General features: G+C 35.0%; 1 protein-coding gene and 2 long non-coding RNA genes across 8 annotated transcripts in view; 2 read left to right on the top strand and 1 right to left on the bottom strand.

Moving 5' to 3' along the window:
* Positions 1 to 12,374, top strand: part of LOC111265729 (calcium uptake protein 3, mitochondrial) — a 37,031-nt gene extending 24,657 nt beyond the window's left edge. For all 4 annotated transcript variants that reach the window (XM_086970612.1, XM_086970615.1, XM_086970613.1 and 1 more), the window contains 4 exons: positions 1,740 to 1,921; positions 10,197 to 10,354; positions 10,728 to 10,789; positions 11,927 to 12,374. In XM_086970612.1, coding sequence (XP_086826738.1) covers positions 1,740 to 1,921; positions 10,197 to 10,354; positions 10,728 to 10,789; positions 11,927 to 12,059 — 535 coding nt within the window. In that variant the 3' untranslated portion in view covers positions 12,060 to 12,374. The remainder of the gene's footprint in view (positions 1 to 1,739; positions 1,922 to 10,196; positions 10,355 to 10,727; positions 10,790 to 11,926) is intronic.
* A 3,858-nt stretch (positions 12,375 to 16,232) lies between these two features.
* LOC111265730 (uncharacterized) lies at positions 16,233 to 21,139 on the top strand. The gene is made up of 2 exons (XR_002683627.2): positions 16,233 to 17,375; positions 20,103 to 21,139. It is a non-coding gene; the product is annotated as an uncharacterized LOC111265730 (long non-coding RNA).
* On the bottom strand, positions 20,214 to 27,477 carry LOC111265732 (uncharacterized). 3 transcript variants are annotated; one of them, XR_015313158.1, is made up of 4 exons: positions 27,127 to 27,477; positions 26,144 to 26,216; positions 25,688 to 25,805; positions 20,214 to 20,272 (listed from the first exon to the last, which is right to left on the bottom strand). It is a non-coding gene; the product is annotated as an uncharacterized LOC111265732 (long non-coding RNA). The 3 variants fall into 3 exon arrangements; XR_002683628.2 differs by lacking the exon at positions 20,214 to 20,272 and adding an exon at positions 22,596 to 22,737; XR_015313159.1 differs by lacking the exons at positions 20,214 to 20,272; positions 27,127 to 27,477 and adding exons at positions 22,596 to 22,737; positions 26,788 to 26,816.
* Between the last annotated feature and the right edge of the window lie 153 nt (positions 27,478 to 27,630).

The raw sequence follows: 27,630 nt of genomic DNA, 5'->3' as shown, positions 1-27,630 counted from the left end.
TCATATTGAGGTTATGACAAACATTTCAAGGTTCGGTTCTCATACCCTGCATGACCACCATCTTCGCAAATTGCATTCTGTTTAAAATCTCGGCAAGTGTTACGCCATCGATGATACTTCTATACACTCCCGTATTGACCCTACTAGAACAAAATAATACGCGGATAGCTCTCATACATGTTAAGATGCCACTGAGGTTTTTAAAAAGTAAAGCTATTATTGTCGTTAGTTATGTAGTCTTAAGTTTTATTGTCATTGTTAATGCAATAGGACTCGTACTGTTCTCTTCACCTTAAGGGATTATTGATTTATAATACATTACACTTGGTAGGCAATAGCTTATATTGCCTTGGGCCATTAAAAATAATTGAATATACATCTTTAATCGACAAGTAAATGGCACGCTCATTTAACAGCAAGGCGCTTAAATTCTGTGCTATTATAGAGGCACTGAGGTTATTTAGAAAAATTTGCATACGAAGTTAAGGTCTCCTTCCTGTTTACGAAACGCTGTTGCTTCCATTGCTGTCATGCACTTTCAAAATGAGGAAGTGGCTATTTGGGAGTATATCGCAGCACTCAAGTTATCCTGAACGATTGGCAGGGTGTCACTGCAGATGGCATCTTTATTATGTGTGGATTCAGTATGCATCCTGCTTAACTTGCTTTCAAGATGTTATAGGTATGATTTTGCTGGGTATCACTTTCCGCTTACTGCCGTCATGAGCCACCCTAACGGTCACGTTACCAGATTAGAAATTTCTGCTTTTATTGCCAATGAATCCGATAAACATGATCGCGCTTGCTGTTTGGTTTCTCAAATAAATAGAAGGTTCTGAACAATGCAGATAAATTGTACAAAAAAAAAAGTACAAACATATTTATTGTAATTCATAATCGTGATGGCATCACAAGATGGTGATTATGGTATAAAATGCTTTGTGTAATATGACACTTTTTTATAAGCATTTTGCGTTAAAATTTTAGCGTTATCAAACGGGCAGTTCTATGAATAACCCAGAGTTTTCATTGTATTTTCCTGAGCTGCAGGCCATAAAAACTGTAGATACTTTAGATGACAAGACACGAGTGTGCTTTCCTCCGTATAAATATATTGAAGGGTCAGATTGAGAGCATTGAGCTTTCGAAGGAGCGGATAAAAATATATTAGTAGTTTTGGTAGGCATTTGCCTTTTGTTCCACTTTGTTGCAGTCCAGATAAATAAGAGTGCAGCCATGACTCCGAGATAGTTCTATTATATTTTATCTGTCTAAATCGTTGTTTGGCGAACATCGAAACTTCGAAAACGATCCATTACGCTCAAAATCTTTCAGCGTTATGTTTGATGCCGTTGAAATCAAAATTAGGCGCTTAGGGGTGGTGTTTTAGACAAGATAAAACAGTGATGTGCTTAATTCAAGTCCCGTCGCGGCGCATATTTAGTCGACATAAGTGACGTTTATATATATATATATATGCCACATTTATTTGACTGAAATAAATACCCTAGTATTGCTAGAAAGGGAATTTCTAACGTGTAAATAAATTTGATTAAACGATCAAGATAAAAATAAATTAATGTTGGTCAATGGAATAAGGAGAATATGCTGCTATAATAAGCATTTCCGCATATTTTGGTATTAGTATGGTTATAATTAAAGTGTGGCATTTGGCATCAAATTTCGCAAACAACGTTTGTCCGCAGACCATCAAAAAAATTCGGCTGTAATCTTTTTAGATACACATACTTGGACTCTACTGGATACGAAGCTGTTTTGGAACGTCTTCAGGAACGCATTCCCGAGACCCGAGGAATCTCATTTGAACAGTTCAAAGCGTTTTGTCAATTTCTTAATAACCTCGAAGACTTCGCCATCACCATGCGGCTATTCACCTTTGCAAATCAACCTATCTCAGAAGGTAGGTGTCTGAAAACACCCAAAATACATTTCGAGTTACCGGCATTCAATTAACGTCGTAGTACTGTGTTACCCCTTTTGTTAAGAAAAGTATCGGATTGTATTATGCGCCCCAATTTCTTTTGACTCCTTTGAATTTAATCGCTCCCATAATCGCAAAATGATAATACATTGTGTTATCATTATGTGTGTTTTATTTGTAAGCATGTCAAAGTCTATACGTTTATTTAAAAAAAAAACTTGAATGGACTTCAATAAAGGCTTTTCTGTCGTTAATAATCATCAGTAATCAAACTGATGAATCACTGATGAGCACTGCAGACAAATTATCTTGAGTGCCACCAAAAGAATATCATTTGTATTAACGATTTATAGAATCCTTACAATTAGGCAAATCAAAACTAATGTAGCCGTGGAAACTATACCGATTGCCAAGAATCAAACATCCATAAGTAAATGAAATTAAAAATTTTAATCAAAGATGGGTTGTCTGAGAGGTGGTATGTTACAGTGAGTACAAAACGGAACCTAAGTATTTTATGAATACCAATTTGAAAAATTTAAAGTACGATGATGAAATCATGAAAAAAGTAGCCTATTGGTTATATTCTTATAGAAACTATCTTCTATTTATGCTTTTTAAGCGATGCCTCTTTTTTAGCGATTTAGCAATGACAATGAAATTACATTATAAACACTAATTGTAAATATCTAGACGTGATTCGTTATTATAGCAACAAAAACATAATATAATAGAGCTTTTGGCATATGTAGCCTAAATCATTCATGTAATATGTATATTATATAACGTCATTGACCTAAAATAGTTCTAAAGCTTTCCGCGACAATAGGGCAGTAAATAAAGCCCCTCCGACACCTTGTTGGAAAGGCTCAAAAGATGCATTCCACTTTTTGGATTAAGTTAATTGATTTAAAAGATACCAAAACCTTAGGTAGAGTTTCGTTTTCTTTTTTCGTCTTCTTACACCTTTTAAACAATTTGGAAATGAAAAATTAAAATTAATAAAAATGAGAAATTAGAAAGCGATTGGAAACCTTTGTAACTCTTTAGCGTTTTAAATGATCCCTCAAGAATGTATACTATCACAAAATAATTGGAAACATGGTAACAGGCCGTAGATACAAATCAGACTATTATAACACGATAAGATTATTATCCGAAAGGATATGAGGGTTCAATAAAGAAAACATTGTAAATATAGTCGATGACGAAACAAACAATCAGTGAAGAGTATTTAATGGCCGTTAATATAAATATTCGTTTCTAGACATTTCAAATTTTTTTAAATAAAAAAATGTATCGATGAATGAATTCGAATTACAGATCCAGCAAGCTTTTTTAATCTTGATCATATGTAAAATTTATTGAAAGATTAAACATGGTCTAGATAACCGTAATAATGAGCTCCAGAAGTGTTATGAGGTAAATGAACTTTTCAAAGAGCTAATTTACGGTACAAAATTTTCCAAAGGTGTACATATCATTTTTTTTCAACTTAATATTAACAATTTAATCGACGAAGCTTGATTGTCTCTTTAGTTCCTTACTTTCTCTTATGTACACTTCATTTGCTATAAAGTTAACGTCTAATCCTTGAACTGGTCGTGTACCCTCTTCCCTATCTACAATTTGAAAGCAGAATTCCAAGATCGTTTACGATATACCGAATGACATTAGTATGGTAAAAATATATATTACGTAAGGATCACGGTGTCGATAATACGCAGTCTCTTTATTCCGCGCCGCGTTTTATGTCATCCCTATATATCCCAAGAACATTATCTCGAATAGCGTCATTTATGCGGTTCCGCACTATTGCTTATAACAGCAATAATAATAGGAAACGTTTTAGGAGTTTTTCTGTTGAACACAACAACATTGCAAACGATTGTAATACAGGACATCTAACATTATAAAATTAACTTGGTAATCGCATTTTTCAGATGCCTTTTCGTTATACAATTTATGTTGCGCATATGCGACAAAATGTATCTTAGAATGGCATCATTGACCCAGTAATACAATATGGTGACACCGTCACACCAGAAACTGTGTATATAGTATTTCCAACTGCAACTAAAAAAAATCAATAAAAACAAACAAAAAAATAGGAAGTGAACTACTAGTGTGCAGCTGCTCAAAACATCTCATACTATATGTTGAGTAGAAGATGTTCTTCAAGCAGACAAAATAAAAAAAAAAAACTTCAACGGAACCGAAGCTGCACGTCGATTGACTAGTGAACGTATTAAAATGTACCAGATTATAAAAGCAAATTTTTTTTTGGTGGCCGCCAATAACAAAAGCAAAAGACAAGGATATCGAGATGTGACTCATAGCATTTCGAGTACTGGTGTCGAACTTTTATCTTGACTCCTCCGTCTAAAGGGCTTCCTACAAACCCAACACTATGTACGATTCCAAGGAACTTCCCTCCAAACAGTTTGTTTGCAGCGCTTACTGTGTTGCTTGTCTGTCCATGTTTATTATTATACAGCACTATTGCGTAAGAGCTTGTTCAAAATTTATTCACGCGTGTGGTACATACTTCAGTATATATGCAGCAGTACCAATAGTATATGGACCTTCAAATCTATGCTTTGTTCGTAACAAAACGAAACACCCATCGAATGGTAAGTTTCGGGTCTTTGCTGCCGAGAGGTCGAATATCAACCACTAGCATCAGCTCACGCTGGCTAGCAGCAGCGGCGGCACACCGCCCTCACCGTCACCTGCAGTTGGACTTGTCATGGTCATTTTTATTTTGTTTCGGTGCTGGCAGCAACGCTTTGGATTAGTAAAAAGTATGCAGTCCAAACGATTTAAGTTGTAATTGAACCAAGATAATTATTTGTTATTTTTTATGATTTTTATTATCAATTACATTGTTCGACTTTTTCATTGAAAAACTACTGGACAATCGTTTTGAAGTACGAAATATTGATGATGTTAAAAACTGATTCAATCTAAATATAAATAAATTTATTCACAAAGAATATTATTGTAACATTAGAAAAATTGACTTTTACAAGTAAGCACACCACATTGAAAAATGCAAAAACTATCGTTTGCAAACAACCATTGCGTCTTTCGACATAAGAATCGCTTCAAGAGTTTACTATGTAATAGAACTGATATGGTAGATTTTGACAGAACCAAACATGGCTGCAATTGATAAATGAAAGCAGCTTATTTGATGCCTCTGATTCTACGGCGGTTAACCGAAAATCGCATTGGGTATCTACGTCCCTATTTTGATAGGATTCAAGAACTGATTTGCATTGGTTGAAATGGACACTTACCAAAAAATCATCAGAGCACCAAAACGAGATGACATAACTAGGTTCTGATATTTGTAAGCTGAGAAGAAGTCCATCGAAACAAACGTGTTTTGGTAATAAAATTCGCCGATAAGATATTTCACAGAAAAATCTACCGAACAAGATTGTTTGTATGTATCCACAAAAGGTATTAGGTTGTTCTGCAAGAAAAATGCATGCGCTATAATTCGAATGGACCTTTTTTTCACAAGTGTGCCAGCACACTACCAAAAGAGCTTATGAGATGTCTTCCGAAATATGGATAAGGAAATCTTATAAAATACGCTGCTCATTGTCCTAAAGCTAACGCCGATGGACTTTTTTTATGGGGATACTTCAAAGGTAACATCTATGCCACTACCGACAACACTGCAAGATATAAAAGGCTAAACTGAGCTTGCGAATTAATAACTCACATTGGAGCGGTATTAATTTTAAACATCTGCTTGTGCATTTTATGTAGATTATTTTGAAGTTTAAGTATGAATTATATAAAAATAAAAAATAAATCATTCAAACTATGTCTACATTTTGTAGGATGCCCTATGTATATATATATAACTTTTAACGAATCGACAACGTACGATGTCGTAAATGCGGTGACAGAAAAATTAAGAACAGCAGAAAATTGACGACAGCAAAAGAACGCTGCAGAGTGAAAGGATAATCTACGGATGTTTTTTTTTCTGATTTTGCAAATCCTTTTGTTTCGATCGAAACTTTTGCGATGTTACTGGGCCGTACCATGTTGCTAATCATCCACAAATACCTCAGTCACGCATCGCCTGGTGTAAAAGCAAAAGAGATGCACCGCCCTCAATTTTTTTCTGACCAAATAATGTCAATACAAAAATGAATTACAAAAATAATTGTTTACTTGCCCACAATCCATAGGTTGCTCCTATTAAAAGCAAAAATCTAATGTTCCAGTTTTTACTGTGGTGTCTAGTAGAAGGGACATGCCTACATACTTTTTCAATAAGGTGAACTCACAAATAAGGAAGTTCAGCTGCGTGTTCTATGAACTATGGCGCAACTGTAAATATCTGGAGTGTCGGAAGGAGGACCGCACGTCTTTCAGCCTGATATTTAGCCGCAACGGATTAATGCAGGGTTGGATGCTTGAAAATACGAGCATGTTTTAGAATGAGCATGCATAGCCGGTCAACAGTCCAAATTTGAACTCGCTAGAGTTGAATGTGGAGTGATATTAACGAAAGTCCACATAATTCCCGGGTGACAATGTCAACTCACTCACTCACGCCAAGCAAATATTTAACACGAGCGGTTTAGTTTCTAAACTTAAAATGTAGTCGGGGTTGGTTGTTATGTTGAATACACATGCTTGGAATGTGACTTCTAGCACATGCAAAAAAGCAGTTCACTTCACGATGTACACTTCTGTTAAATATATATTATTGTATAGAGTTTTAAAAACAACTCGTGAAAAACGTCTAGTTGAAAATGTCACACCATGCATACATATAAAAAAAAAATGAAACCTCCTAAGGTGAATATCCTTTACACCTTTCTAGTATAGTATTTTGCTGATTTCGAATGCACAAAACTCAAGCCTAAAGAAATAGTAACTATATTTTAACTGAAATATACCACAATGCCCTTTCCTGGATCTATCGCGGGAATAAAAGTAATCTGAAGTGACAGAGCAAATAAGAAAATATATATAACCTATACTCATCGCCCATTTCATTGCTATTTGTGTTATTGGAAGAATTGTGCTGGATAAAATTACTTTAATTGGATAAAGCCCTTGCTCGTTTTTCGCTTGGCTGTTGTTTCAAATGTAGAGATAATTTAAAGATCAACAACAGTAGTACAATAATGAGGTTCTGCGGACAATAGTGAGTCAAACCTCATGTGGGTTTGAAATGAATGCTTTAAAATATCAGGAAAAGTTGTTATAGATTTAAATAGGAGAGCTCGACTTAACCTTCGACTATATAGGGTATAATATAGTGGCCAAGTGGCTTTCACCACTTAGTATACAGCATCCCGTTGACACTAAAGTACTAGATGTATTATACAATATCCGCCTGCCTTTATCAATGGACACCCATTAAGTTCATTCACTTTTTTGTTCATATCTCGTAAGTACTTTACACAGCGTATACATAGCGGACGCTGCTCAACAGTATTCTGTTACTTTTTCCAAACTAAGTTTAGGGAATTCAGACTTGCTCAGCGTAGACCCTAATTCTAAACATTAGCTTGTTGTCTTATTACTGCGTTACAGCTACCCTTTTGTCCACTGCAGTTTTAGATAAACCGACTATTGCAGTTTATCCGTTACTTCATTGCATTACCTACTGCCTCGATTTAGCAATAATTCGGTTATTTCTTTTTCGTTGTTAAGTTTCTATGATTCACGTATGCCATTATTGCGTCGTAACCTTCCAGTGGGCTTGTAAAGCCAATTATCTCATGCTCTCATTGGCATTCATAATTTAAGGACACTGAGTCTGCTTTATTTATAAAGTATTTTTTAAAGCACTTTATTTATTAAGAAAAAAAACATTTCAAAAAGCACAATGTTTGTCTTATATTTCTGTCAGCTTTTAATGACTAAGTTCCTTGTCATTTAAACCACAAGCTTACGGCATCTTGACCGGGAGCTTACCCGTCTGAGCCATGGTGAAGGCCGCGATGAGTAGTCTAACACAGCAGCAAGAATATCTTTTATTTAGTTAAGCTGTTTTTCGTTTGTTCATCCAGCTCTATAGAAGTTTGGTCCTTCAGTTGGCTGGGTACAACTTAATAAGATAAAAATCAAGAAAAAAAACTCATAAATTTCTCATGACCACATTGTACCTATTAGTTAGTCATTCTCGTGATTATGTCATTACAGGCGACAACTTAACAGCTGTAAAAGAGTAGTTACTAAGTTTCCCTTTCCGACAATTCTCTTGGTTATTTCTTATGACTTTATGTAAATACATACACTCAAACGCAGTGCCCATGTAGATCTGGTATTCTTTACGAAAACTACAACCTTACGCAGCTACCAGTATCGCCCAGAAACAACTGAATTTACAAAACAAATATTACCTGATTCTGTGCGCTCAATTCCTGCTATCGTATGTCAAAAACACAATTATGCGTGCGCGAAAACCTGCTAACGTCCTATAGACGCGACACTAATATTTGAAGGTCGTGCAGTTGTAAATGGGTCACGCCATTTTAGTATCCAATATGCAGAGACGGCTTTTTCTATTGTAAAGGTAAACGTTGCATATTCACTCACCCGAACCGGAATATTTACGTGATCATTTTTATATTCGTTCCAAATCTTTCTTTGCTTCTTGGCGAAAATCTCTAACTTTATCTAAAATGTAATTATTTTAGATAATTTAAAGATTGGAACGAATGTGAAAACGATTATATAAATCTTCCGGTTGAGGTGAACGAAAATGTATCACCAAACTTTGGTCATTTAGCCACTTGTGACGAGCATTGTCCGATAATAAACGTATACTAGTCATATAACCAGTATTAGTACTAATAACCATCATCATATTGATGCGGATGTTGATAATTGCGATTTAATATGATTACAAAGTACTAAAGGCCGCTCTGCTAATTGACCTTAGAGCCGACAATATCTGTAACTGTGGACATTTAGGGTAACGGCACAATAAGTATAACACGTTCACCGCTGATGGTTTCTTAAGCAGACGTGTAATAAGCGCTGGATTGTACAGTTTTCTAGCAAATTTAGAATGCACATACGCCCTCCTTTGTAGACTTTTGTCAAAGAAGGCGTTATCATAATGTATGTATATATTTCTTTTTTGTGTGATCTATTTGCATTTTTGCGTAACTAGAATATATCTGCTATCAAATGAAAAAAGTGGGTGTACTTAAATTCTGTGAATGTTAATTTCATTACTGTTATTCACATACGTGACATATAAGTATAGGTTTAGATTCATCCGACTCAGTTACCAGACGAAACGACTAATGTGCTATTCTTTCTATATGTATTAGATATAACGTAAGCTGTACGGTATATTCGTAAAAAATCCCCTTGATTACAAGAATAGAGGTGTCGAAAAATTTAAATACGGCAAGAATTAGACGTAGCTTTTTTTTTACTAATTGCCAAAAAATATCGGACATCTTACACGTAAACTGTTAAAGTAAAATACGCATGATTTTAATTTTAAGTCACTGAAATCCAGTGTCTACTAAATTTGCTTACATTCCACTTACGGATGGTGCATATAATTAACTAAAAGCTTAGCATCAAGGTTAGAAAATGAATGTGAAGTGTAGGATGTCGCATCGCAGATAACCTCTAATCTCATGTAAATTGCAGTACCATTAGAAAATTCTACATGTGTGAAAGTATTTATATTGTGGAATCTTCATATAGAAATAACATAAAATCCATTTCAATCTAGCCCCTAACGCGTATGTCTTATATAATTTTTATGAGAAATTTAGGGCTTTTTACTATTTATAAAATTATTCTGTGCAAATTTTTCACTATAATACCTATATGAAATGTCATCTCCCTCTGAACTGAGTCAAGTCTATTTTTATGCAAAACCTGTTATAAAAAACCGAAAACGCAAAATTTAAGAATCTCTTTTGCACATTTTTTCACTTATCTGTTTGATAAAAATTGTAAAATTAGTCGCTTTATAATCAAGACCTGTCGATTTCTTTTACAAACCAGTTGAAAAAGAAATTCAAGCAAATAAAATTAGCGTGGTTTGCACGGAAATACTTCATTTATCAACTCATAACTGCATATGAGATATACGTCTATGGTGATGGAACAAAGTGAGATAACAATAATGTAATTAATAATAATAATAATAATAATAGAAAATGCAACAATAATCTAATTTACGTTACATTAAAACAATAATAACATGAGTTTTATATCTGTAATTAATTGCTTGCAACAGAGGATTTCCGCCGTGCGGTATATGTGTGTTCCGGCCATAATCTCAAACCACACCTCGTTCATACGGTGTTTCAAATTTTCGATGATGATGGAGATGGCTTCCTTTCCTATAAAGAATTTATTGCGATCATGCGCGACCGTCTACATCGTGGCTTAAAGGTTTGTTTGATGTGTTCGCACGAGGTTGACGTGTTAATATACCAAACAAAATATTAAATATTTTCGAATAATTTAGATATGTAATCGGAATCATTGGACACTATTTATAATGTGTTTAGTACCTAGACTAATTGCATCATAATCAACTTCTCCAGAGCCTTCGCATCATATAATGTAATTATTTTCAGCAAATGCGGAAGCAGAAACCCGTACATTCAAAGAGGATTTCAGACATAACCTAAATTTTATGATTATTTGTTAAATCTTCTAGTGCTAATCAGTATACGTTATTGTTTGTGATAATTTCTACTTTCAGTCGTACTTTTGCGCTTTCCTGACGCTAGTTTTACTTATCCGTAATTGGCATTTTCAGGCCCAGCTAGGTCCAGCCGACGCATGGGAAGCTTTCAAGAGTTGCGTCAAAGATGAATTGCGGTATAATTAGATCGTTCTGAGCTAAGGCAAATCTCTATAACCCTACGGCCTGGAAAGAAAACACGACACCAACTTAACAGATATGAAAATAAAACAGAACTCGAATCGACCTAGAATTATCGCATCCAGGAAGACTGTATGGCTTTATCCTATACCAATAGGATTCAAGAGAAAAAATCACCACATATGATGTATTTAGCAATCATAATGTAAATGAGACGAAACCTTTAATTTACTTTTTAAATAATATTTATATCTATAAATTTTGGAAACAAAAATTCCCAAGTCCTTGCATTTTATTTCAAATGAATGTTCACAAAAAAGAAATCGCGAATTGTACACGGTTACAATCCCTGGGGCTTTCTCTTGATATTCCTGATTCTCCGTAATAAATTCATCATTAATTTCTAGATTTATCTGCAAAATTTACCTAAAGTTGGTAGTTAATTAAAGATTAACAGTAAAAAATAAGGATTAGTTTTTCAGTTTAAATCCAATAGTGGACAAACTTGCGCAGCAGAAGAAAAGAGAATTCAGTGGATAGGAAGATTTGGCTTACTTAAATACTATATTTGATAGCATCAAGTCCATAAGCTAATGAATTGACATCTCATCGCCGAGTATTTTTGAGTAAATCACGGCGATCGAAACTTATTGCCATTGTGAAATATGGTTGCATTAAGAGTAAGCTTCTTCTTTCTAAAGCGTTGTTTATGGTACTGGTAGCTTAATTTATCAAAAGATTATGGGCCACAACGCTAAAATTTCGATTTTTCTCATGAATAAGGTAATCCCTGATTTTTTTTGCCATAGATCATTTTAGAAGAGATGTTTTTTATGCTTAGTTTACGAAACAAAAGTTGAAACAACACCGTCTGTTTTTTTTAACAAAAACGCTAAAAAATTAAAGAAAAAAATAGGTACAATATTGTTTAATTAGCTGCTGAATGTTTGCATGAAATACAGGAGTACGGTAGGAAGCATAGAAAGCGCGAATAATGCACTAACTGGGACAAATGAACTCAATAAGTAAAAATTAGAACAAAAAAACACAACAAGCTCTAAAAATTGCCACAGGTTAATAGATGCTGATCATATCTGACAGGAAAGTCGTGTACTAAAGTGTGTCAATTACAGGTGCCAGAGGAGCGGTAACATTAGTCAAGCAAGTTTCGGGTCGCTGAGCACGATGTTAGAAGACAAAAGCAATTATTATAATGTCTATATCCGGTTTGTAATATTGTTCTTTTTCATATTCGTTTTCTCTTGAAAAATTTGAAAAATTGTTGTCTCGCCTATCTGAGCATTATAATTTTTTTTATGGAACTCTTTGCATTCGCATCGCATACTACGCATCATGTGCGCTGAACCCTTTTCGCAGTCAATAAAACACGGAGACTAAAATACTAATATATTTTAGAATATTCCATAAATGAAGACTAGACAACGATTATACGTAATGGTGATAATATATGGGCTTGAAGCCTAAGGTGAAATCAACAAGCGCATGAGGTCTTTCTTGTTGAAAGACGGCGCTATTCATCCTTCAAATAAACTGGTGCAAAGCTTTTATAATTCAAACAAATATCGTCTTTTTGGTGTGACGCTTGGTTAGCTTGGTAACGGGAAATTTTGCGCACACTTGGATGTTGCGTTGGTAAATTTTTGTGGAGATAAACTAAGATGTCCCGCTGACATCTGCCATTTTCTACTTCCAGTAAAGCAGTAAAACGTATTTAGAGATTATCAAAGGAATTATTTGCATTAAAAAGAGAATCTCGTTTATAGGTAAACGTATGGAAAATATGTTTACATCAACCTGGCATACAAACTGTGTCTAATTTTGTATTTGTAAAATAAAGAGCTTCTTTTCAAACGTCAAATGTTTCGAAAACTTCGTAAAAGTAGAATTTTACTTTTTGCGCCCCGAACAGCACATGACTACTGCCATCGCTATTCGTGGGCTTGGGATCGATAAAGGGCGTTGTCTAATGCATGACAAATGAAATATTGACTGTCAAATCTTTTATAATATATTACGGAGTAACTATTGTAGATAATTTTAGAGCTTAACTTTGCATTGATAGATAACATTTATCTCTATTATACTTTCGGAAAAAAGGTATAATTACATGTAATTGCATTATATAACGAATACTTAGGATAGTTAGATACATATATAAGCTTTGTTAGACACATGAAAACTCTGCAAATAAGGAAAGTTAAAAAGCAAGTTAATTCGACGACCACTCCTGTTTTAAAATCAAATAGACAAGAACACTAAACGTCACTGGATGATCGGATCAGTTTGCCATATGTGTATTATGTTATACTTGATCAAAAGGTCGAGTTAACTATTTGTGCTTCTCCTAGATGGTTTTAATATCTTAGCTCATTTATCGAATACACTCCTTTGTAACAGTAAAACATTTTGAATGTTTAACAATATGTTCAAAAATGTTATTGAAAAGTAGAGTAAGTGAAAATCAACATTTTCGGAAAACGTCAGTTAACAATACTCGCTTTCGACGTACTTCAAAACATAGCAAATGGAAAGGTGGTTACCTATAAATGAGAGGAAGCTGGAAGGGTAAGTGTATGGTTATGGCAATCCTTATATATATAGTACTTACTATTATACAAAATTGAATTAAGCAACGTTAAAGGTAACAGCTTATCTGCTAAGCCTTAAATTGGTGTCAGTGAGTCAACGCCCCTGTTTAAAGTTTAAGCTCCAAAGTTTAAGCCTGAAAAAAAGGCAAGTGCTCACATAAGAGTTATTAAGAAGAGATAAACCTTCAAATAAACTTCCATTGTTACACAAACGCTGGCTATAGACGATAGGGCTTCAGAAAATTTACAAACAGGCTTTTAACTTGATAACTAGTTCCTTCGATACTGGGGTAGTTAGGTCTTCTACTTACTTTGGAATTATTTAAAGTCAGTCAGGCAAATTTGTTCTAGCTACGTGACGTGGATTTCAAGGGACATTTATGCTAACTCTGTAAGCTTTTGATAACGCTAATTATCTTTAGTATTTAATTTCTTGCTTACTAAGATAGAGTCTGCACAATAAAGGCTTCATCGATTCGCAGAAATGCCGAAGAGAAATTAAGAAAAAAAGACACACGCCTAATTTAAGTAGGGCTATCAATATTATATATATATAATATATATAATATATTATATATATAAATATATATTCAAATAGAGCACCAAAATAGAAATGATCGCCAAAGCTGCTAGGTGAGCAGAACAGGAAAGAACAGTCCCCGGATTGTATGGTTAAAAAACAATTAATACTGCATGTACTACAGATTTGCCACGCATCGCTTACTGATCATTTACAGCAGTAGTCGTCTTGTAGAAGGAAGAACGAGGTTATCTTCTACAATAGTTGGCGCAGTTGGAGTAGATACCGCTATAGAAAAGGGGTATGTCCAGAATTTGATGGCAAATATATGTGCGTAACCCAATAGACCAAAAATAGAGTTGCCGTAATCGCAAAAAAGGGGATGCTAACGAAGTGATAGTCCGATAGTTTCTATGATCACCAATTAAGCTTAACTTAAAATTTGCATCTATTGTTACCGTTATCAGTGTCTTCGTCATTGTACTTTTTAATTATTAATACTACTGCATTTAAAATATAGTAGTATATAGACAACCCAAATATAAGCATAAGACAAAATGAGCAATTATTTCATAAAGGGAGCGTCACACACCTCAATGATCCATAGTACTCCTTGCTTCCGTAGCAGGACACACAGTAAGTCGTTCGATAACAAATTCACACGTTGGCTGTTGGGACTATTATCATGTAGTAATGCGTCGTAGTAGTGATTCTTGATTTTAATTTACGAATTTTCGACCTGTGATATTTCTGAATGTACGTGCATTTAACGAGTATGTAGAATTTTATGCATACAAGGTGTTCCTTTGAACTTAAACTCCGCAACGAAACTTCGTAAAGGCAAATGATATATCCAGAAGAAATAAACGCTATTATAACACTAAAGGGATATACATGTAGCACCCGAGTGCAGCTACAGAGCCGCGAAATAAACATACGGTTATATACATAATAGTTTAGGATAGCAAATTCGAATTTTTCAGTTTTTTTTAGAAGGTTTATACTTTTATTTACAATCGAAATTTAAACGATCTTTCTATTAAAAGGTTGTGGAAATTTTAAAAAACTATCAGAACTATGTCTGGTAATTATAGTTACTAACAGAGAGTCTCGTGTTGAAATTCCTGTATTTTTGCAATCATAATCTTCACGGTGTTAAATTGAATGCTGTCATGCGATAGGTTGAACTCTGTTCACGAATCCTGGCTGCCTAATGTAAAGCTTGTTCACTACGTCCTTCGATTACTGAAGGTATACTTAAGCCATAATAGATAAACCAGAATTCATAAAGCTATAGTAGCCCAAATAAATACTATTTTGTGGTTGCGTATTTGCTTTATAGTGGTCTCCCGCCAATTTAATAGCAATTATTCACTAATTTACCGCTTCTGTCAATCGTGAAAGATAGTTTTTCATGACAAGTCACAGTTTGACATAAAAGGGTTGTTGTAGCATGATAACAATGCAAAGGTCTGTACGTATTCGATTTTTATCTTCGCTCAAATTAGAGAGCATCAATTCATACATTTGTCTACCTTAGTAATTTAATTGAAATATGAATAATATTTTTGCACACATCAAATTTCCTTGCGGATTGAAATGGGTCGGCGTCGATCATCGCCCTCAACACGTTGTTTTTAACCTTATCTAGGTTTTCTATGAAACAAATTTTCGACGTCACAGTTTCTCTCTTATAATTTTTAGGACCAACCGTTCACGCTTTTCTTAATGCTAGTTACTTACTCTAATGCCGCCCAGAGAGCAGCCCAATCATGTTGCGAACCGCCCTAGGGAGTCTCGCAGATAACCGATCTATATGTTGCTGTCTTGCTTCAGGTGTGTTACGTATCCTCTTCTCATTAATGCTATGATTATTTTTCGTTCCCCGACAAACGGTGCGTAGTATTCCGCATTACTCACGTATAAGGACAAGGTTGCTATTGGATCTGTATCCGAAGACCGATTAGGCCAAAACCTTGAGTGGGATGAAAGAGACTCGGAATGCTAATTGTTGTGCCGTTGTTTGCGTTATGACAATATATCAAGGATTGCCTCGTGATACCTATAGAATAAGTAAAATGACCTCAGTGTAGAAATGAAGACTATTAATAAAGCTTCAATATTAATTGGATAGTATTATATTAATATTAAATATTATTATCAAGATTAATACTAAATATTATTACTCAAAGAGAATCAAAACGAGGCGTGACTGAGAGAAGGCTTTTTCTCTGTGTACTATCCCTGGATCAGTACCGTTGACCATTAAATGTTACTAAAGTGTCACCAAATTAAGTAGTCGCAAAAGTGATTAGCTGTAATATATTAGTTTATTCACTTTTCCCTTACTCAGTGCCCCTAGTCTTCTGTCCGAGATGCATGAAAAGATCTCTGTCAGTTCATAGTACCACAGCAGAATTTATATATATAAAGAAATTCTTAAATATCTGGAGCATTATATATATATGTCATCTGAGAATTTATGTAGTAAGCAAGAGGGAAGCCGCATTATGACTGAGATTGCAAACGGAATCCTAGTGTAAGGTTTGTTTGTATAGGGGAATACCTAGTTCGATATCATTTACTGACTGTTTCAGTACCTTTCAACTTGTGATAGAAATTGAATATTCCATCATAAAATCTTAGCATATACATGTGATGACTGCGACGTATTCAATGCCAGGCTTGTGGGTACATCCATTAGACTTTTTGCAGGAGAGAATTATTTTTTTACATGTATTAAGCCGGATCTAATACGAAACATTGTACTGTCAAAAAACGGCCTTATGTAAGTTAATGTAATTCGCTAAATTGGCTGTACCCATATTTTTCTAGGCTATTAAAAAAATGTTTGCATATATCAAATTATATATGAAATTTACACTAAGATTTGAACATAGCTCGGCAGCTCTTTTCAGGTAGCTGTCCATAAAGATATTGTTGAAGGCGGTTCCGCTATGAACCGACAGTTAGTCTGTGCTGGCTCGAGTTGTCGTTTAATCGTGCCTATGGTTGTTATTGTTATTCTTATAACGGCAGCATTAAAGACAATCATAGTGAGCACCACAACTACTACTGGAAGGAAGCTGCCAGTGTCCCGTGCTAGCGCACATGGCTTACAGAGAAGTCGAAGTGAATAGTAATAAGGTGGGAAAGGGGAACAGGAGAATTCGGGAGCTAGGCGGTCTCGAAGCGGGACAGATATAGCCAACACGTTGCGGGTTCAAAGAGAAGCAAGGCAACCGAATGAAAAAGCAGAGGCTGGTCTGATGAAGGGAGGGCAACGATGACACAGAGAAACAGGCTATTTCTTCTAATTAGGCGTATCACGCAAGCCACTATAAGCTGACTTCGACATTCACATCTCCGATCTGTCGACTATCGTCAGAAAACTAATAGCGAAAGTCGACCCCCAGCTTATAACGAAGATGTAACCAACAGCCCAGTTGCTATGTAAGTGAAGCTCTTTTGTAGAAGTCTTTTGTGAAGCGATAAAACCCATTTCTTATGTTCCAATCTATTACAGCAATAAAAAATCTGTTCATATCCAAGGCCTTAGGGTAAACGAACTGTTTGCCTTGATTATTGCATAAGATGCCAAAATTAGAAAAAGTTAAGAAGCACGTTTGTGCTGTGCAAAACGAGCTCGCGATGAGACGAACTTATAACATGGATCCACCCATTCATGTCATAAAATCGTGTTTTGACTAATATAGACCATGAACATTTTTCGATATATTTCAATGGGCTAAGTAGCTCCTAGAGAATTTAGCTATCATTAGTTAGGTGACGCTCCTTGCGCGTAACTGAAACAGACAACTTTTTCATTAGATTTTTAGTACTATGTATTCAACTTGAGTCCAAATCAGTCCAAGGTTTACTTGAATAAGCTTAGTATAAGCGGAGTTTTGTAGTGGGACGATTTCAGGATTTATAGACGAAGATATATGGAAAAAGCGACCGGAACAAGAAATGTTCCGTGAAATATGACAAAATCAGGCCTAACTCTTTACAGCCGTGCCCATGTAAAAAGGCATCGGTGACAACAGAAGAACTACTTAAAAAGCATGAATTTTGCTTTCCCGCCTTAGAGTCTGCTTAAATTTAATTAAATCTAATTAAACAAAACAGCTTCCACAATTAAAGCATTCACAGGAGTTCAAAACTTCGACATTCGAAAGACACCTGGTTGGCGCCGTTGTACATGTGCAATGGTGAAAACTGGTAGAACAAGTCAGCTCTGCCCAGATGGCCTTGAGGGTCCTTATGAGCATAGAATAGCTATTCACTAACAAGGATCCTCCACTGAAACACCTGCCAATTTCGGAAAATTTACGGTTTCGGTCTTAGATTATTCCATGTGGGTTAGTACTTCAGTAGGCAAACGTGTTATCCCTGCAGCCTACTATATCTAGATAACAGGGGACCTTCCCTGGTCGTATTTCTTTCATTGGAAAGGCAGAGGTAGTTCTTAAAAAAGCCGAATGTGCAAATGAAAGTGACTTCGCAACACTGTGATCAAATGATGTCTTTGAAAATCGCAGTACTTGACTGAGTACTGTTAAAATCGAACCAGTACAAACGACGATATATCAAGTTCGGTGTGAGGGAACGAGACTGCCGAAAATTCCTGCGCAACGGTTTGAGAATCTTCTTGCTGTCACCATCCACATCCAGTTTAAAAATGTCTCTGGCTATCTTTTGGCTGCAGAACAGGATGCTCAAAATTCGATGTATATGATCAATTAATTACTGAGGAGAATGAACGAATATATCTGAATATTGTCTTTCGCAGGATTTACATAATGCAATCTTAACTGGATCGATAATAGTTACAAAGAACAGTGTATGGATAACGCATATGTATTACTTTAATAAACATTCAATATAAACTGTCTAATTAATCTACAAACAACAAGCAAAGGAAAAATACTTCCTTTGATTGAAAAATTATGTTTTCGATAACGACGAAAATTTGTCTTTTTCCAAAAAACATGCTAATATTTTACGTCTCATGAAAAGTGTTTTTCCTAATAAATAGATTATATGGAAATATAAAATCTTTCGATTAGTTTCTTTGGTTAATTAAAAATACACGATTGGAAAAATTATATTCAAATGAAAATATGGACAATACATTTGTTGTTCGAAGTGTCTATTTTTTTATCAGTTATGTGAATTGTATATTAAAAGAAATCAATAGAATGGTACTGTAATTTTCAAAAAACGGGAGGTCACACTTTTTTTAGAACTGGTAGCAACCTGTGGTCGGTTAATACGTATTTAGTCGAAACTGTAGAGTGTAATATATAATGGTTGAAAACCATTACCAGCTTAAGCTCAATCAGATATTAATGAGAGCTATGGTAGGCGAATAATGGTCTTTAAACTATCTAGTTTTGCACTAAATAATTTCAGTATTGTCTTTCCAAATCTAGTTCTAAGTAAGTTTTCTTTGCTAAATCATTAATGGCCTATATCGCCTTAAAAATTAATCAGATGCTGTAAACTTTTGTTAGCGGTCCTTCGCAAACACACTTGTCCAACCTAGATTTCATAATCAGATAACCCGTTTTTTTAGTAAAAAAAAAGTGCAAGTCTTATATGTACAAAGATACTACGCTATCCACAAATTTATTCATGGGGAACTACCTTTTTAAAGATATAAAAAAAAAAAAAAAAAAAAAGCATGTGACTTTAGAAGCTCGAATGGCCGCAATCAGTTTTTGTCATCAGAACATTTTCATGATATCATTCTTATGACTCACGCAGAACACAGTTCTGGCCATTTAAATATTAGACGATGATATATACGAGAAGGCTTCAAAAACGTAATACTAATTCATTCGTATTTGAGAGGTTCAGATGTGCACCAGTTAGATTAGTACTAGTGTGGTTAAAGTAGTGGAAGATTTGTGTACCGCATAAGTCTTTTAACGGTAAACTTCAACGGTCTATCGTCAATATTGAAATCTAAAACAAAGGCTGTGCTCTTATTATGCCAAAGCAACTTTACGTTACAAAATGATTTGTTTTAAATTGATTCTATTCTAAATGCTTTTATTTGAAAAAGGAAGAGTTTAATATTATGGAATATCTTATGATACTTTGTATATACCTGATAGTCCTGGCAAGGTAGCATTATAATCGGTTCTACAGTTGCTCTTTGTATGACTACAGTCGGCGGCGGCGGAGGTGGTAGAAGACGCGGGGGTATTCCGGCAGATGACGTGCTTCAAACCCAAGGAATGCCACGAGTTACAGAAATAGGAGTTGGACTCAGCTGACGGTGAACTCATACACAGAACTTCCGTCCGAAGGTGAACAAGGAAAGATATATGGTTCTCGACCTGAGAGAAGATATTGAATTAATGTACTAAAATGTCTACCGCTGATAACGAAAGTACCGATTTTTAGATGACGTTCGATCACTATGCTACATAATTGACGATCAACAATTCTGTGACGTACATGTACATACTCCTGAGTACCATGTGCATATCATCACTAGAGTCAACTGCTGGTATTCTGGTAATCACTACAATAAAGATTTTATATGACAGTCGAGATATAGCGGGATGCTATGAAAACAACAAAATGAATATAACAAACGTTAAAAAGTTCACAAATAAAGTAGCGATCGAAATTCTGATGAAGATGAAACAGCCAAAATAAGAGAAAGTTTTCTGCTTGGTTGCTGAAAGGAACCCGCAATGATATTGTCTGTTATCGTTAGCTCGAAGTTGGACGATTACGCTCAGAACGTCTTATTAACGATAGTCACAAATAATACAATTTGGATAAATAAAGTAATTTCGAACCACTTCAATCGCTGCTTTAGTAATCGAATAACTCGTTACAATACAAGGATTCACCATAGCAACAGTACTTAGCTACACAACGCTGACATGCTCAAAAAACTTTTCAGATCTTATTGCGAGTGAGATTCAGCGAAAATGATGTTATGTCTATGTATACTATGCCATATTCGCTTAAAATTGCTAATGACATGTAATCGCAGGACACTTAGTTTGATAGTTTTGTGTCGTCATACTTTATCTCACTCTTGGAATATAATTAATACATCACACTGTTTAGTCGCTGTCTTTTGTCGTTACTCGAACACGTTGGGACTCAGTCACCGTGATCAAGATTAGTCAAGTAGTGTGACGTATCCAAGCCGCAAAAGAAATAAAATCATCTGTTGTCTGTCATGACGTTGTCTGTCATGTGTAACATTCCAGTCGTATACTTAGACAACAACAGTATATTTTGTTTGCAACTTTGCAAATGAGAGCTCTCTACCAGCACATCTAATAAGAAATAAGAAAAATTTAATTTCGATATTATCGCCTGCTATTGGCTTATCATTACGTAAGTGCATTTCAAAAATGAGGGGTTCATCTTGATGAGGTTCGATGGCGGTTCCTGATCACCTAGTGCCGCTTCTAACAATATAGATCACGGTGATATCACTAACTCACTGTTGGAAGCAGTGATACCCTCATTCACGTAGTAGACTGCTTCGACTGGCTTCGGAAAGCGCTGCTATAACTAAAGCGCCAGCGTTATTCCTTATATGATATAAAATATGTGTGCTATAAGTTGCTATTTACACATGTTACAAGAGTTTAAAATTAATTAACACGTACCGAACGCTTTTACAAGTATGTTTTTTATTCATTTGAGGCATTTATATCGAATTTTTTTAAAACCCGTACGCTGAAAAGATAATTTCATTTTTGAACAATTTACTATAAGAGGTTGAATGTTTTGTGCCATATGTTGTTTGTATTTTCCTGTATAGCATATTCAATAATTGGTGCACTCTATCCTTTGAAGACATTGTCCTTGAAGCAGAGTATACTGTGAAGTCGTTTGGTTGGAAGGTCACATCAAAAATATCATGCATTTATGTCAGGTCACGAAATAGAATTATCCATGTTTCTCTTGTTCTAAATATTTATAAGGCATTTGAGAAAACGAAGACTGAAGTCCAAACATTTCGCAAACTATAATCTCTTTTTATAATTATGACTTTCAGTTAATTGTCATTGAACATGTAGCTAAATTAATAAGTAATACTTAAAAATAAATAGAATTACAGATTAATATTTTTGAAATAATCAGTGTCCAAGATCCCTTGTAGAGGATGATTAATTCAATAGTTTTCCTGTTCAATTATTTTTCTTCTTGAAGGGAAAAGGAAATTCGAATGAAAACGCTGACAGCCGAAGAGGTAAACGAAATTCCACAAAAAGCCCAAGAAAAAACTTATTAATGCGTGTTTCATCTAACGCAATTAGAAACCTGCTAATTAACTTTTTGCAAAGGTTAATGAGAAAATGTCGTTTACGGATCTCAGGCCTTAGATCTAGGTTTTTGTCACGCTGGTATGGAACTAAATTCTCACCCTTTTCTAACTATAATACGCGCTAAGTTCAAAGCTTTCTCTATCGCTGGTCCTACAATTGTTGTATTTATTCTATTATTATTTAAAAAAAAACATATTTACATAATATTTGTATTTATGTCCTTTATATCACACGACTTATATTCTGTGATTCGATATTTTATTTCAAGAAACAAGCGAATGCAAAACGGATGTTAGGCTTTGTTATTTTACAGGATTGTCTACTGAGGTCTAATATTTATCATAAGAAACTCAAAACTTACCCAGACCACTCGAAAATTTCGCATTGTGCGAATACACGCCCTTTCTGTCCTCCGTGAATACTCTCATTACTCTGAGCTTTTCTCAAATTCGGAGTAGGTTCTAGGTCTTCCAAACTATCACGTGTCGCTACCAGACCATCTATCAGTAATGGATTCAGAAGCGCGAGGGATGCATTAATAAAGAGAGTAAATAAGCTTTCAAAACCCTCGGAAAATTATTGTGAAGAGAAAAAGTAGACGTTTAAATAAATAGATAGATATAAATAAATAGATAAATCTGATATACAAGTGGATTTAAGTAAATCACCTCGCACTGTTAAACACTGCACAGTCACAAGCACCATCGATTTCAATACTTTACGCCATCTCAGGGGCTACCTGCCCCGAATAGCATTGCAAAGCATAGCCACTTGCCTAGGTATATATTGAGATGTGAATCAACGCAATACTTGGCTCCGAATAATTAAATAGCTTGAAACAATGGGCAGACAGAAAGAGTCAGAGCATGCTACTCCAAAACTGGGAAATCGGTTCTGGATAAAATTTCAGAGGTTCAGCCAGGGTTCACAGAAATAGCAGATGTACTCCGTGACTATGGAGTGATTGGGTACAAAATAGCGCGACGAATACGAGGAATGCTGGCAACTGCTTGGAAGATTAAAACAGCGATCGAAGAATAGATAAAAACGCTTTAAGGAACACGGCAAGGATAGGTTGAAACTTGTCGACCTTGATTCTCTCACTGAGCATTACGTTTGTTAGCCGCTGATGATAAGAATTGGGTTAACTTTACTGTTCGTTTGATGGATTGGGCATAGGGAAGTACCGGGATTTACCAATTACTATATAGCGAAAGCAAGTAGAATAGCATTACCGACTTTGGCGGCTCGACAAAACTTAAATTTTGCTGAACAAAATCTACTATCTGTCTCTATGACTATCATAGGTGACCCACAGGCAACTCTGCATTCTATCAGGATTGTGGATCCTTTAGATCCACATACAAGCATGATATTAGCGATTGGCGCTTGCCTGCAGCTGATAAAGCAAAGCATATTGCTGCAATGGATGCCTGCTCACATGAAGATTTAAGGAAAAAGACGGGTTGACGATTCATGTGTAGTATCGTATTGGGAAGTAAGTTGATCACAGAACGCACCAACCATAAAAAACTAATTGGATTGGTAAACCCAAACGAACTTTGGCGGGGAGAGATATTTGCAAACAAAGCACCATTCATGTACAGGGCGCCCGCGGAACCGTTGCAACCACTCATAAGCCACGATGTGGTAAGGCACTCATGAACAGCTCACTATTTAAAATATAAGCTAAAATCAAAAGCCTATGCAACGTATGCAAAGAATACTATGGAGGTATACATGTACAAAAAAATGACTAGTAAACACAGAGTGGTGTAAGGACGTAAATGAGAGCCAAGGAAACGGATAAAATCTACGCGATACATTTTAGGTGAGTTATAGAAAACTCTTGTTAACTTCATTATGCAAGGTCCTTATGTCCCAATGTCCCAGATATGATGTCCTATTCAATATGATTAGTGACAAATAATAATGACATGTAAATGCCTAACGATGATTCTTCGAGATAAAAATATCTTTAATACGATTATCAGACAAAAATGAGTATACAATTAAGCATACCTGATCTAATATATTGATAAATTAATATGACGCAAAGACAGTAGTAATAATGAACTCTAGCTCTTTGATCTGAAACCCTTTATACAAAAGAGCGCATAAAAATATATTGTCATTTGATAGAATAGTGAAGCACCACTCTACTTAAGCACTTCATTTATGACACTTATACAAAAATGCCTAATTTACTAGTAACGGAAACATTATTTCCGCAAATGCGTGGTGCAATACACAGGTTTTCAACAGAAGCCATTGCTTTGTATGTTAATAACGTGTTTTAAAGTTTGCCCACAACAAGTTCTTTAATAATAATAATAATATTATTCACGATAATAACGTAAAAACTTAGTACGATGCAATAACAGCAGTCGATACAATATTTTACTATCATAGTCATCACGTACAGACATAACTATGTCTTGTTTTACCAACTGTTCAGCTGCGGTAAATAGTTCATTAAAACAGTACTTTATATGCCCCGGAGAACAACGTAACACTGCATTATTTCACACACTCTTTCGATGGCTCCTGGAAACTTTAAAATAAGCTCGGCTTGATCAATATTGTAAAGAGAATTCCCAGCGAAATTTAAGAATCACCTTTAAAAGCTCCCTTTTCGTAAAAGAATAACTTCTCCTTGGCTTCGATAGGTCACGCAGTGAAATGTAAACTATGTAAAATAAGTAAACTTGCTGACTCTGTCAACTCAACAAAGAGTAGAAGTAGGCTATTTTTTTAATCTCTAATAAATAGGCCAATCAGAAACGAAAAGTACAAATTAAGTCATTAATTTTTTTAAATTCATTTGCACATTTTGTTAGCTTTGAAGGTTATCGTTTATTGTGAATCAGCAAATAAACAATTCACGATCGAAGAATGAGTCAGATCTATTTAATCGATTTCGTATAAATTAATCTATCACCGCATATACAAAAATCAATCGTATGCCTCGTCTCCCGTTGTTTAAGGTCTTACGAATACCCCAATGAAGACAATATGAAAGAAACACGACCGTTTACCACTTTGATGGGTTAACTTCAAAGCCATTTCTCCAAAAGTAAGAATCATTGTTCACATTCAGGTAACTGAATTACCAAATTCAGCGTGGTACCTGCCAGCGACAAATGCTTTATGTAACCTGAATTTGATATGTTCAAATTCAGGTTACATGGAGCATTCAAAAATGTTTTTAAACTTCGGTGTGTGAGGTCAAAGATTAACTGAAATATTCACTTGTGTCAAAAAAAATGACCAACTCTTTCAACAACTTGCACTGATTAAAACAGAGTCGTACGACCGTTGATTAAACTACTGCTATGCTGTTAGCCTAATGTTTTCATTCAGTCTAATATTATAAGATAACGTACCATAAAGTTACTATAGTTCAATAGAAATAAATGCATTACTTATTGTGTACATATAAAATCATACCAATGTTTATAACAGGGACAATGCTTTCTTCGTCAACTGGAGATGAAGTTGTTCCACCAGCAGTAGGTGTTGAAACCTTTTAGGGATGCACATGTTGTTTATCTTTGTCGGTATGACCCTGTAACATGAATTAGCACATGAATTAGCATGTCGACAAACACACGAACATAAATAATGATTTTAAAGAAAATGCCTTTTAGTTGTAGAAATAGTCAAATATGTATAAATCGATTCTTGATTTAGAAATGAACAAATTAATAAAAATAATTTTTTATTACATTCTTTAGAACAGATAAGGGTATTTCACTATAGTTTACTATCGGTCTAATACAAGTGTTTAACGTTGAGGAAAGGAAATTGTTGAGTCTCTCGTTGGCTATCTGATTTTTCAAATAGATTGCCATTTGTTTACCGTACTCACTGTACATCTGTTATAAACATTGTGAAGGTACTTACTGTCTTGGTGGTCGATTTCGTTAACGAGTCCTTTAGCCACACTCAGGAGTAGCAGGAGATATTACTACAGCGACTACACAGAATGAAATATGTGTTAGTTATTCCAATCAGTATTCCAATTTTTGGATGTTTGTTTGAAAAGAACTAATTAATTATTATGACTCAGTTGTAAGGTGTAAATGCAGTGCTCAACAAACAAAAAGGTATAATCAATATCCAAGATGTTTAACATCAGAGCATATATAACACGCTGAATTAGGACACCAAAAGCAGGCTTGCGGCTTTATTCCGATTTTATTATGGATTACATAACATAACTCATAGGCAAAAGTGATGTTAATGGTCATCGTATTTAGAACCCACTCATCGTCTAGAGATTTTTATATCTATTAATTGCAGTATCTACTCTCAACTCAACAAATAACTAGTCTCAACAGTAATGAAACTTAACTTTTAATTTGAATTAAATGTAGTTTAAATGTCGAAAAAACTTCTTAAAACATAATCTTTTTTAAGCATATTAAAGATTTTTAAAACAAGAGTCGTTGGCCCATAAAAGTAATTTCAACGGGTTACAGCCTAAGAGCTCTGTCGAGTCAACCATATGATAATAAAATATTTTAGTTTATTTTATAAATACCTACCATTAATATTTATAAAAGATTCTTTTGAAGTGTCTTCGATATCTGCAAGAATAATTTTTGGTCAATGGCTGTGAGATAGATCAAAAAAATCATAACTGGCATCATTCCTGCAAACCAAACTTCTACTTCTCAATTATTTTTCAGTGCATTGATTCTATACAAGGCTCGAGTAGATCCAAAACAAATTGTGAGCAAGCGTGCCCTTTGTGCTCCCGGATGGCACAAAAATAACATGATCGGTCATGAGAGATAACGCAAAATTACGCAGGAACTCTTTGTCCAATTTAGCATATCATATTTCGTAAGCTGAATACTTTGCTAATCATATAAATAGCTTACCGGCGACAAAAACCCCCAACTTGAAGAACGGAACTTAGGCACCTCCACCTTTGCTTTTTTCCGATAAAACAAGCGAGCTAAAGGAGCCTTCCTCGTTTCGCCTTAGACTCGAAGATAAAAATTTAGCCGGTAGGTAGATGACCATCACCACCATCGAAATACCTACCGTTAGCGCTACGAAATAGAATCATTCGAAGGCCACGTTTTGCGGGCATTCAAATTATTCATGGGTATACTTGGGGCTGTAGTACACTGCAGACAAAGATGAGTTAGACGGAAATAGTGTGTATTACATTTAAATGAAGAACGTTATTTAATTAGACAAATTGTGTGTTCATGTTTACGCGACTGTACTGCTCACCAAATCACATTTTTTCACCAACAGATCACCAAATTACATTTCTTGTGAACTCTAAAAACAACATTCTTGCTGTCGCAGTCCTCATTGTAAAACGGCGCTTTCACGGCGCAGAAATCCGATAATATTTTATATAATATTATAAT

This window comes from Varroa jacobsoni, unplaced genomic scaffold, assembly GCF_002532875.2.
Source record: "Varroa jacobsoni isolate VJ856 unplaced genomic scaffold, vjacob_1.0 scaffold_1002, whole genome shotgun sequence".
Lineage (NCBI taxonomy): Eukaryota > Metazoa > Arthropoda > Arachnida > Mesostigmata > Varroidae > Varroa > Varroa jacobsoni.
This window is presented reverse-complemented; position numbering and strand designations above follow the sequence as displayed.